The sequence below is a fragment of the Antechinus flavipes genome, chromosome 1, assembly GCF_016432865.1.
Source record: "Antechinus flavipes isolate AdamAnt ecotype Samford, QLD, Australia chromosome 1, AdamAnt_v2, whole genome shotgun sequence".
Lineage (NCBI taxonomy): Eukaryota > Metazoa > Chordata > Mammalia > Dasyuromorphia > Dasyuridae > Antechinus > Antechinus flavipes.
In genome coordinates this window covers 62,901,899-62,915,734 of record NC_067398.1, presented here as the reverse complement: position 1 = coordinate 62,915,734, position 13,836 = coordinate 62,901,899, and the positions used below count along the sequence as shown (strand labels likewise).

At 33.4% G+C, this 13,836-nt stretch overlaps 1 protein-coding gene across 2 annotated transcripts in view; it reads right to left on the bottom strand.

Moving 5' to 3' along the window:
• Positions 1 to 13,836, bottom strand: part of XYLB (xylulokinase) — a 228,626-nt gene that overhangs the window by 136,756 nt on the left and 78,034 nt on the right. For both annotated transcript variants that reach the window (XM_051983961.1, XM_051983972.1), the window contains exons 9-10: positions 10,980 to 11,098; positions 246 to 327 (exon numbers count right to left, since the gene is read on the bottom strand). In XM_051983961.1, the coding sequence (XP_051839921.1) occupies positions 246 to 327; positions 10,980 to 11,098 (201 nt within the window). The remainder of the gene's footprint in view (positions 1 to 245; positions 328 to 10,979; positions 11,099 to 13,836) is intronic.

The following is a 13,836-nucleotide window of genomic DNA, read 5'->3' as shown; positions in this document are numbered from 1 at the left end:
AATTGAGTTAGATCAGATCCTTATAAGATTTACTCCTATTATATAATTCCATGAGTCTATGAAATACAGTAGAAATAGAACAGTATGCAAATCTTGGAAGAGAATGATAAAAAAAAAAAAAAAAAAAAAACGCTTTTCTAAGAAGTGGTGACTATGTGTAATGCTTCTACTGATTTGTTTTTCTTCTGAATTGACATGTTCATTCACAAGCATCTATTTTTAAAAACACACAATATTCTTCTCACCTGGATTATCTCCAGTGAAGGCTATTACTTTACATTCGGAGTTGAACCCATAACGCTGAACGAGATAGGAAGAAATAGGCCCCTAGACAGAAAAATAAAGCAAAATCAATCAATCAGTCTCAGAGTATTATTGTCCTCATTTTGCAAGTAAAGAAAAAAATCAGACAGGCTTAATGATTAGCCTATGGTCAAACAGCTAGTAAGTTGGAAAGGTTAGATTTGAACACAGGTCTTTTCTAATTATGTCTCACTAGTTAGTTATATCTCAACTGTGTCATGTTTATTCCAAAAAAATCTCTCCATTTCATACCTGTGAGTATTTATATAATCATAGCCAATGTATATATTACTGTTATGATCCAGATTTTTAAAATTTGAAATAATTTCATATTCTACATTTCTTGTTTTTCTTTGAATTTATCACTTTTGATGCAATAATATTTATGCTTAAAAACCATAAATTATTTAGCCATTCTTTAGATGCTATTTTGCATTTTTTTTGCTATTTTGAATAAACCTAAGAAGTAGTTGTGAATATAGATGAACTTGAACTTAGAGTCACAAAGATTTGACTTAGAATCCTCTCTCTCATATACACTGGTTATGTGAACCTAGGCAAGGTACTTAACCTCTCACTGATCACCCCTCTGCAAATTATCTGTAGGGATAAAAATTCCAGATCCAGCATAAAATAATAAAAATCATGTACTATAAAATTTTTATATTCAAAAGTATTTTCCTCTTTTAATAAAATTCTTAGGTACAGTCCTAGTAATGGGATCACTAGGAAAAGGTATTCATTAATCAAGAGAGCTTATTTCCTACCATCTGTACTCTATCCCACTCCCCAAAATAGCAGCAATCATGTGGAAACCAGTTTACCAATATTTCTTATTACAAGTCTCCTGAGTCAGTTTCAGAGATATGAAGATATGAATATTTCATATATAATATATTTAAACAAGAAAAGAAAAACATTATTCTTCAACCTAAATTTCATAAGCAAGTAAACAACAGTGAGTTGATAGCCAAAACAATGATTGTTACTTTCACTATGTCATCAGCCATGAGATCCTTCAACTTGGGTGATATGCAATGAAATTTTCTTGAGAAGAATTTCTTTAAAATATGCTAACATCCCAGGAAAGCAAAAATCAAAACCATGCCTTCAAAAATTAATGGCATATAGCAGCAGGTGGTTACTGCTGAAAAGAAATTGAACACGTCTGAAAGCAATGTACAGAAATGAATTTCAAAAAGAGGGAACATTAAAGACACACCCAGTTTTTCACTTATCAAAAAAGTAATTCATTCTTAAAAGAGAGGAAGGGGTGGGGGAAGGAGATACTAGAAAAAAAAAATTTAATACCAAAAGTTTCAATTCATGAGGTGATCCTGATGTAAAAGAGTTTGTATTGTTGTTGTTTTTTTAGGATTTGTTTCCTCTGCTGAAAGTTTTATGGTTTTCATTTTCCAATACAACTTGGGGCAAATTATGAGAACAGAAGAGTGCTTCCAGCTTTGTGACACTCCCATAATCCTTCAGTCAGTAGGGCACAGTTGGAATAATTTGTAGGTAAAAATTCAGTGCAGTCTACTCTTGTAGAAACAGAAGATTGTAATGGAACAGATATTAGAATATAAGACTAAGAGTCTTTCCTCATTAAATAAAAGCTCAAACAGCAGGAACTAAGTTCTCAAAGAAAGAATTATCCAAATTATCCAAAAGGAGATGATTTAAATTATCAGTAACTACATGAAAAATGCTTTAAATATTTTTTTCCAAAGTAAATTAAAATAATTTTGAAATTTCACCTCACACCAACAAACTGACAAAGATGATAAAAAAGGAAAAAATCCAATATATAGGGTCTGTGGGAGACAAGAATATCAATAAAAAGTGGTATCTGACAAAATATGCACAAAAGTATTTTTTGTTGTAGCAAAAATAAAATGGTTACAAAGAGATACTTGTAGATTGAGGAATAAATTAATGAAGTTATATGTATATAATGAAATATGATTGTGCATTGAGAAATAGTAAATTAGAAGAAATGCAGAAAAATCTCGTGAAGATTTCATGAACAGAGTGAAGAACCAAGAGAAGATGCATAATTACTATAATGTAAAGGAAAATAACACAAAAAGATCAGATTTTAGGTTGATGTAATAACATATCTTAATTCTAAAGGACTAAAGATGAAATATTCTCTCTCAGTACTACTCTCAGTACTAAGATGGAAGATCACAAGAAACCTCAAAAAAACCTTTTTTAAAAAAAATTTGCTTTGTTCTAGTCATTTTGTAAAGTAATATACCCCATAGTTCTAACTATTAAAGCTACCAAACACAGTAATACCACTACTAGATCACTGCCCTAAAGAAATCAGAGAAAGAGGGAAAGGATTCATATATACAAAAACAAGCTCTTATCATGGTGGCAGAGAACTGGAAAGTGAGGGAATGCCCATGAAATGAAGAATTGCTGAATGAGCTGTGAGATATAGTTATTTGATTTAATATTATTATGCTGTAAGAAACACTTCTGTCCCTGCTGCTAATAATAGCTAGTATTAAAAAAATTTGTTTTCTTAATATTTAAAAAGTACTTTATATGTGTTATTTCATTTGATTTTCACAATCTATTATTCCCATTTTATAGGTGAGGAAATGGAGGCTGGGAAAGGGTAAAGCTAGTATTACACAGATAAGTATCAGAGGCAATATTTGAATTCAGATCTTCCTGACTCAAAGTCCACTGCTCTATCCCCTGTATCACCAAACGAGATGGGAACACTAGTATGAATTGATGCCAAATTCAGAGAATAATTTATACAATAACATCAGTATTATGAAGACAATTTTGAAAGACTTAGGAATTCTGATCAACACAATGACCAACTACAATTCCAGAGAAGTTGAAATGAAAATATTATCCCTCCTGAAAGAAAGGCAATGGACTCTGAGTACAGACTTAGACTTTTTCTTTAAACATAGCCAATGTCAGAATTTGTTTTGTCTGACTAGCCATATTTGTTAATACGGGTTTTATTTTTCTTGCTTTCTCAACTGGTGTATGGAGGCAGGAGGAATGGAGATTGGAAACAGTGAGATGGAGAAAATACAGCTTTGAAAATTAAATTTAAAAATAAAAAGGAAATATACTTGATCTAAATAAGGGGATATCTGGGATCAAATTCTAAACCTACATCTTATACACTGTGTAAAATTTGTCAAAATTTCCTTGTTTTTGTTATTATTGGTCAGTTGTTTAGTTGTGTCTGACTTCTTCATGACTCCATTAGTATTTTCTTAGTAAAGATACTGTAATGGTTTGTCATTTCCTTCTACAGCTCATTTTACAGATGAGGAAACTAAGACTATTTACATATCAGTAAAATGAAGATAATTACATGACTTACCTTAAGGGGGAGAAAACTTTATAAGTCTAAAAGAGCTATAAAAATAAGCATTTGTGTTACAACTTTAATCCAATTTTCAGATAGTTCTATTTTTCCCCTGTTCACTATAATATCTAGAAAAGTAGCATTGCTTCCCTACAACTTAAAGAGATCACGATTTCTCTTATTTCACTGAGAATATCAAAACTGTAATGAACTCTCTCTTTCCCCTTTTTCAAACAAAACTTCCTTCAATATTCTCTTCATTTAATCTAATTTCTGAAGAAGAGGTGGTCTCCACACCAAGACCAGTTCGTTTATTTGTGCCTTTGATTTCATCCTTTTTCCATGTGTTCTAAGAGTTTACCTTTAATAATCATCCTGCCCCCATCCCTTCCATTTTAAATTTCTCCTTATCTACTGGTTTCTTCCCTGATACACACAAATAAGACCAAATGTTTCCGTGCTTATAAACATATATAAAATACATATGTATACACATACACACTTATATACATATATATGGGGGTCTTTATTTCAGAGGGGTGTTTATACACACACATACACACATACACACTTGTGCGTATTTATATATTGTAAATATATGTTTATTAATAAATAAATTTATTATTTTATTTAAAATTTATTAATTAATAAGTTAGAGTGTATATAAGTAAATGTGTTTTATATGTAAATAAATATAAATACACATATGTTTATGTGTATGTATATATGACACACCCACCCACAAACACACAATTTCACATAACTTTGAGAGCTGGATTCCCATAAGATAGATGGGTTTTAGTATACTTCATGGGTAGCCATCCTAAAACTATATAATTCAGGATCCCCCACCAGGGTACTTTCCATTAAAAGTCGGTAACATAATTAGCATAACTTTCCTAAAATGGCATAGAAAGAAGTTACAAAAATACTTCCCCCATAAACCTGGGGCATAGCCTTCCATAAATACCAAAAAAAGCATCTGTGGAAAAAGTAGGCACAAACTAAGAACACAATAGTAGCAAAATAACATATGTAGGGAACACATGTGGCCAAGACATTTACAGCTCCAGTATTACTGAGTCTCAGGGCCTTTCTCTCCCTGTAGTTTTTTCTGTAGTCCTGCTTTCAATTGCTAGAGCTAGTTCTCTTGAGATACATATAGCTCTCCTGTCTTTGAACTGATAAATCTGACTTTTCTTATATCTCATCCTTCCTGATTATAGTTTTTGACAATGTTGAGCAATCATATGTATACCCTTAGCTTCTATGACACTGGCCTTTTCTTAGTTTTCTTTATAATGAATTGACTGCCCATTCTCAGGTTCCTGTATTGGGCCATAATCTATCCACTGCTCATCTCCTAATCATGAGTATTACACAAAACTTTATTCTGAATTCTCTTTTCTCCTTTTTTTATATCCTGCCTTTTTATATAATTTCTATGCACATAACTCAAACTTTTTTCTATCCAGCTCAAGTCTTTCTTCCTGGAACTCTAAGCTTAGACCATCCGATGCCTGATAGATATCTCTGTCTGGGAACTTCAAAATCATTTCTAATTGTTTTTAAAATGGACTGAAAGAGTGAAAGAGACCTATATAGTCAGGGAAAACATAGATTTGAATTATATTTGTGATACATATTGGCTATATGACATAGATAAGTAACAATCTCCCTGTGGCTGAGTTTACTCATATGTAAAATGAGAATGATAATAACCCAGAATTGCTGTATCAAAGGGATTTATCAAATGAGAAAAAATGTAAAGTGCTTTATAAACATTAAAATGTCATGTAAATATTAATTATTGCTATGAATCACTCCAAAAGCTCCTCTAAACTTCTATATTTCCATTCAGAAGGCAACCATATTTCTAGTTAGCTAGATTTACAACTTTAAAATCTTTTTTGACTCTTTCCTCTCCCTTTACCTTACCCTTGTCCTCCATATTCAATCAGTTTCCAAATCTTACATCTCTTATCTGTCCCTTTCTCTCAATTCATTACCCTGTCTATTATAATAAGCTTCTACTTAGTTTTGTTGTTATCAGTCTCTCTAATTCCTCCTCCATGCCCTGTATCGTTATTGTTTATGCATTCCATTATCAGGGGAGAATCAAAAATGACTTTTGTGAGATCCTCAAATCAGAAAGTTCTATCTTCTCCTCTTTTTTCATCTATATCTCCTATAACACAAGACTAGACCCACAGTAAACAATAAATATCCATTGATTTAACTACAGCATCATTCCTGTTTCTCTAAGAACAAATATAATGAGAGAGATAAAAATAATATTTTCTTTCCCTGACTTTGCCTCAGACCCAGAGGAAGTTTAAAAAAAAAAATGAGCTTTTCCTGGTATCTGGAAGGAATATTTTGCCTTACTCAGCAAAACTCTGAATTACACACCAGAATAAGACGTATCTACTGAGAAAATAAATCTTTCCATTTTCTGCTACAAAAAAGTTAAAGATATCCAGGGGCTATATTTCAAAGACAGAGATTCTCTAGAAGATTGTTTTAGCTTCCCCCTCCCTCTCTCTTCCTCATCACCCAGTCAGGTTGTGAGCATGCTGTGATTAAAAGTGCTTTTTTGAGGAAAAAAAAATCAATTCATTTATATTCCTTCAAGCTGCTATACTCATTACTAGCTACATACTGAAAGCATGTCTTTTTTAGGCTAGAAGTGACTAACCCTGCTACAAAGAAAAACAATTTTCTCCTACCTACAAGTAATCACATATGAATCCAGAAATTAAATAGCAATTTGTTATTAAAAAATGAATGTTCTTGTTTAAAAATTTTAAATGCAATTTTGTGTTGGGACAATTTTTTACACATCTGTCTGACTCATTATTGTCTATTAAGAACATATGATTCTCTTAATATGTCTTTCCAAGCATGAAGATCATCTCTTAATTAATTAATATTTTGGATTATAATGATTTGAATTAAGTCTTCATGTTGGATTTTAATTTCTGTCTCTTCATTTGAAATATTATTTTAAGTTGTTGATATGTATGTATATATATGCACTGCTTTTATATTTTTCATTCTATCAAGAAATTCCTTTTAAAATATTATGTTAATACTTTTGTTTTTATATTCATTTTCTTTTAGATCTACCCATTGCATATACCTTATCCATCATCCCATTAATGAGCCTTCCATTGCAACAACAACAACAACAACAACAAGAAAAAAAAAAATTACACAAGCCAACTGACACATGATACCCCAAATAGTCCTTCACTTTGCCAATAAAAAAGGAATTTATGCTATTTTGGGAAGAAAATCTTTCATAAAGTAGATAATTTGGTAACTTATTAGCCAATAGACAAGGCACCAATCCTAAATCTCAGTTTCTGAATCTATAAAATGAGAGAGTTGGACAGATGATCTCTGAAGTCTCTTCTAATTCTATGATCCCAATGGTATTGGTAAGTGGTCAGGGATCAGAGTTTGATCCAATCAAAGGTCACACCAGTAAAGTGAATGTAACAATATTGGAAAAACTGGACTGAACCTGATATTTTGTAGAATACACAACTTTTTTTCCTCTGAGATCACTGTCTATACGGATATTCCTTTTCTCTGAATTCTTTAAAGCAGAATTTCTCATGTGTTTCCTAGAACTCTAGATCAGAATAGGGAATATTTCTGTAATGAAATTCTAGTTCTATGCACAAGGACTTCAACAACATAAATGGAAAAGAAAATCCATTAACAAAACAATCTAGACAGTAAAATTATAATGATCAAGACTTTCTTCAAAAAAGATACATGAGAATGCACTACTCCTCCTTCTTTGCAGAAAATAGAGGCTATAGATATGGAATACTGCATATTATATCACACTTTTTTCAATATTTAAATTAATATTTTCCCTTTTTTCTTGATTAAAAGAGATAGTTCAGGGCAGAGAGGAAGAAAGAGAAATATATGTGATATAAAAAAATTAAAAGATACCAAAAAAGTTTTTAAAAAGAAAAATTCTTAATGCTAGTAGCATTTTCTTCTACGGAGTATTAACCAAGAAATTGCATCTGTCTGAAAAGCAGCCTCCCCTTTAATCCACCTCTGATGTTACATCAAGGCATAAAAATGACACCAAGTTCTCAAAGTCCATGCCAGTAGAATATAAGGTTTGGCAGGTTTTATCAAGTTGGAAATTATTTTATTAAGAACACGTCAACAGATTGGGTCTGCTATCCAAGGACCAACCCAGCTAAGTAAAGAGGGGCTCATCACCAGAAGGCTAGCCATGAAGTGATGAATTCTCTGCCCCTGGTGACCTATGAAGTAGATAAAAAATTGAATAAATGGCTTTGGGCCTTACACAGTCTCCTTTCATTTCCCTCCTAGTGACAGTGGTACAGTGTTGGAAAGGGGAAAGGAAAACACTAAGAATCACTAAATTCCCAAATCAGTTATATACATTAATCTAACTGGTGGCATTTTAAATGTGAAATCTCTGTCCAATAACCAATGAATTCCTACTCTGCTGGAAGATTGAACCAGTTCATTATTGACATTCTTGCCATATACATCAACACTTTTGATATGTAAGATCTCTAAATACTGAAGGATTCATCCAACTATGGAAGACTAGAATTCAGAGAAAAGGAATATCCGTATGGACAGTAATCTCAGAGGAAAAAAAAAGTTGTGTATTCTATAAAGGAGATGCACAGCAGAGTCAAAAGATCAGCTTTTTAATTCACATAAAAACTAAGTGGATTATAAATTTATGGTGCAGATTATCAGTTCATGGATTGAGAAAGGCCTGCCTCTGTGATTTCATTGGAATACAGAATTCCAGAGTCAAGCAACTTCCTCTGCTAATTCAGATCGTTATGTTCTCTACAACTTAAATTCCTAGAGTTTCTCAGAACAAAGGGGGCAAATAAGCTGCTCACAGCCCACATGAGGCTCACAACACTCCCAAGTACCAAACCATATTAAAGCCCAATTGGGAAATATTTAACAAAATAAATAAAAATACAATAAAAATAGATAATATTACAGTTTAAAACTAAGTCCCCACCCTCCTTTTCTATTTTAGTCTGATACTCGAGCCTGTACTGCAAAGTTTGAGTGACATATTGGGTCACTTGCCCAACATGTTTTGGAGATGAGACTTGAGCTCAGATCTCCTCGGTCTGGAGACTGGCCCCTTCCACCATGCCATGTTTCTTTTCTACTATGAGATGGGAAGAACATTAAATTCAGGCATAAAAATATCGGGGCCCAGAACTGAATAGGAGATGAGTGGAATAAATTGCATTTGAAAAACCACATGGTGCCTTCAACAATTCTAAGATTCTCCTTGACACAAAAGTCTACTTCTTCAACAGCAATATTCTTTCAGTGATATTAATTATATGACTGCCAATCATGGCACACCATGATCTCTGAAGAATCTATACTGTGGGTGACCTAAAGAGCAGTGTTCAGAGATACACAATAAGTGGAAGAAGACTGTAGTATAATAGCAATAATTATTGTACAAAAGATATGGCGTAAAAGATATCCATTAAGGACATGTAGGTTAGAAAAAGGAGAAGGCCATTCAGGTAGCAACATAAAGGAATAATGAGCAGTCCAAGTGCTACACTTGTGTCCATGAAATGCTAAAAGACCTAGCAGAAATTCTCCAGTGTGTCAGGTAAATGCTTTTTAGAGGATTTACTAAAGAACATGAACAATATAGAAGTCATAGATGAATTGCAATCTGCACCAATAGAAGTATCCAAAATATTCAAGTATCCAAGTATACAAGAGAAAAAAGAAAAAGGGGAGGCTTGGGTTGATATGTCTCAGGATAGCTTAATTTAACAGGGAAAATAGAAGAGAGGGTATATATGCAATAAAGTTCTTAAGAAAACAAGCACTTGTTGATTCCCAACCTTTTGGGGGCTTTTACAATCTCAATGGAAACATATTAGTAGAGGAAATTTTTTACCAAGAAGTATATACCTATACCAAAAAAATCAAAATCTATTTTCCCTAAAAAAAAAATATTGCCAATAACAACAAATGAAATAACAACAAATATATAAATAACAAATATAAAATAACAACAAATGAAAATACATGAAATCTAACGTGACTTCAGCTATAGTTTTCTACCTGTCGTGTGTGTGTGTGTGTGTGTGTGTGTGTGTGTGTGTGTGTGTGTGTATAATTCTACTATGCTGGAGCTCTTCAAGGGCAAGGTCCATATTTCTCTGTCTCCTCTATTATGTTCATCTACTGAGCATAAAGAAGATACTTAAGAAATATTTACTGATTATCTGCCCAATAAAACATTAAGAGAAGACTGGCATAATAGGTAAGATGTTGGACCTGGAGTCAGGAAGATCTCTTCAAATCCTGTTTCTGACACTTAATATTTGTGATCATGGTCAGATAAACTTGAGATAAACATGAGTATTTAAAAGTATTTTTTTGGCATGGACAATTTCCTTGTATAACAACTCTCATTTAAATTCAACAGACATTTATCATAAGCTACATTCAGTGCTGCTGTTAGGTGCAAAGAAATCCTCAGGGGACTTAAAGTTCACTGGATGAGATAAAATTAAATACATAAATATCTATAATACAAGATAAAATTTAATAAACATCACAAAAGTATAACCTGCTATGGAAGTCCAATGTACCATGGGGAACAATCCCAGAAGAAGGGGATTTCAGAGGGAAAAAGGAAGGTACCTCAGAAAACTTTGTGAAGGAGGTGGCCTTTAAGGTAGTCCTTGAAGGAAGGATAGGATTTCAGCAAAAATTGAGGGAAAAGTACCCAGATATAAGGAACAGCAGGAAAAAGAACTAATGAAGCAATTAAGTGTAAAGTACTTGAAGACCTATTAGGTGAATAATAAAAAAAACATGTAGGGCAATAGTAAGAAAGGAAATTTAAAAGTAGGTTATGGTCTTATTGTGAAAGATCTTAATATGAGGTTAAGGAGTTACAATTTAGTCAGGGAATGTTTTTGAAGGGAGAATGGCAGGAATTGAACCTCTAGAAGACTCATTTGCCAGAAACTGTGAACAGGATGGATTTATCTCAATGTTACCTCCTTCTAAGATTCTAAATTTTTTTTCTTAATTGAATAATTCTTCAGAAAATACAGTGCTTCAATTTTCTCTTTAATTTTCCTTATTTCCTATAGAATTCTTCAAAATTTCACTCATATATAGGCAATTTAAAGGAAATTCTACTTAAGGACTTATCTGCTTATCTTAAACCATATTTGTGTTTACAAACTCTACTTTTAAAAATGGCATCCATAAGCTTTTTATCATTGGGTTGAACACATACCAGTATTGAATTTGAAGGTACTGCTGGTCCAAGTTTCTCCCGTAACTCAAGTGCGCATGCATCAAGGCAGGGCTGGGACCAGGATTTTTTACGTATGTGCAATAAATTCATCCCAGAACCTAAGAAGTGAAGTTATGACAACATGAAATAATCACCTTGAAAATGACATTTTATTAAGCTGTATAAGAGAATAAATAACTGTTATGACCTTTGAGACTAAGCTTCTTTTTCACTGAACACACATAACTGACCTTCAAGAATCTAAAACACATATTTTGACCACATAGGGAATTTTGCCCAATTCTCAATGCTATCTTGAGGAAGTTCCTTCTAACTACTCCAAATCCTTCTCAAAACCACCCTCAAATATGGGATGATTTTCCCCACTGTACAAGACTTGTACAGGAATAGGAATCAGATTTTCAATTTCACTGGTATAAGGAACATCCTAGTAAGGCAATGTACCTTAGTACCATCTCTGAAATTTAGTCTTAAAAACTCACCTAAAGCACTGAGAGATATCTCAGCAAATATGGGTTAGAGTCAGGACTTGAACTTGAATCTTGTTGGTTTCAAGACCAGTTCTATTCACAAAGCCTTATTAACTGTTTTTACTCCCTATATACAAAACTTTTTATATTCATTGATTTATATAGTTTACATGACTAATATATTATCCAATAACAACTCTATTAATTAGGATCTTGTTTAAACTTCTATTTAGAAAATTAAGATATTCCTTTGGGTCATATCTTATGTGTCCAGGAGTAAATTAAAATCTTTTCTAATTGTATAAATATGTTTGAATTTTTTGCGTTAAATTCAAAAGTTAGATTTTTAAAGTTTATTTGACTTTTTGTCTAAATAATTTGAATGTCAGTTAGATAAAGAAGTGATCAGTTCTCAGATGCCTTAGTTTGTGTGGTTCATTATTTATAAACTGTCAATTATGAAAGAAGGAGAAACAGTGGCAGGTAAGGTATAGTGAAAGTGTTAGAAGTTTGGACTCTGTTTAAAGGCATAAGGACTTTGTCCAAATTGAGGACTATTGAGCAAAATGGGAGAGATTTAAACTAATATTGATTTTTCTTCTTCATTTTGTATAAGTGTCCTAAAGTTGCATACAAGTTTTATCCAGTCTTATTTTTCCTTCTTAGGGAAAAACTAGCTGATTGTCATTGTCTGCCAAAGGGTTGAGTGCTGTTGGACAAGGCTGTCTTCTCTACCGATCTCTTCCCCACACACATATATGTACAGAGAAATCTCCCTTTGGAGATAGAACAGTGTAAAGCAGTGACTATGGAATAGGTCTGCCTGATGGGAAGGGAAAGTGTGTTCCTGAAAAGCTGGTAACAGCCACATTCCAAGTGTGGAGGCCACTGAAAAGGGAATAGTTCTACTTGCCCTTCCCCAAAGTCTCACATAGATGGTAAACTTCAGAGAAGTGACTTAAACCCATGTCCTCTGACTAGAGGAATCTCTTTTCACAGTTAGACAAACTAGCTAGAGCTAACCCTTATAATCAACTCACAATGTTCTTCTTACCCCTTCCTAATTCTACTTTCCTCCTTCATACTCTGTAAGTCTAATTCACTCACTTAACCTTTCTGAACATCTTTTCCCTCACCAGTAAAATAAGGAAAATGGGTTGTTAAGAGGGCCAAATGAGATCATGTTTGTACAGCTAGTACTATCATTGTTATTCTTCAACTAAAATCCTTTTCTCTTCGCAGAAATGTGAAGTAAACCTGATTCATGTCTTCTGCTCTCTGGTTTTCTGCCTTTAGGCTAACAGAGAATCCTCTGTTAATTACCTTTTGTTTCCCCAGAGGGTAGAGGAAAGATTATTCATTAATATGCATCTCAAGTAACTAGTATATGAGAGTGAGACTCCAAGAACTCACGGCCATTGAGCCAACCCGGTCACACAGAAAATGATTCTCCTCGGCTGCCTTCATTTCCAATGCCTTCAATCGATAGTGCTAGAGCACCATTAGTTTTTGTGTTTTAATTTCCTGCTGGACTGGAAACTCACTTTGCACCTTTCTGTACCCACACAGCTGCTGTGGATTTTGGTCATTGAAATGTCCCTAAGCAATGCTGCTATTTATGCTAGTGGACAGCTCTCAGCTCATGTCTGTACTATGACGTGTGTGCGCTCTCATCCTGCCCATGCTATTTCCCTTTCCCCCATATCAATAGCTGATTTTTCTCAGAACCGTAGGATTTCAAAGTTGGAAGGAACAAGCATTTCCTCTGTCATGGAGATAACAAACTGTTAACCAAGTCTTATTTAAGGTCCTATAGGGAAAGAATACTCATTACCTATCCAGGCAATGCATTCTACCTTAGGACAGCTGTAATTGCGGGGAAGGTTTTCTTTATATTTAGCATGCATCTGTGATTTCTATCTACTGTGTTTGGTCTTGATTTCTAGGGCCAAAAAGTTAGTTCAGGGGTTCTCAACCTGAATTCCATTTCATTTTATTTTTAATTAAAGCTTTTTATTTTCAATATATATACATGAATAATTTTCAATATTTACCCTTACAAAGCCTGGTAGAGACTTGTTCTGTATTCTCCTGCCTACTCCTCTAGATCGATTTCCTTTCCTAAAATTCTCACTTTTGACCTTTGAACTGATCATCAGTTGATAAGATCATATAATACCCCATTGTTTCTGGACTTGGACTTTTTACTTTTCCCCAAGGCTGGCTGATTCTTTCTTGGTCTGTAATCTGGGTAGATGCTGCTATGCTCACCACCTAGTGCTTTCTTGAGGAAGAGACAAGATGACTAAGGTTGTAAGAGAATTTTACCTTCCCTTGTCATACACAGTTGAAAATGTGAATGGGAA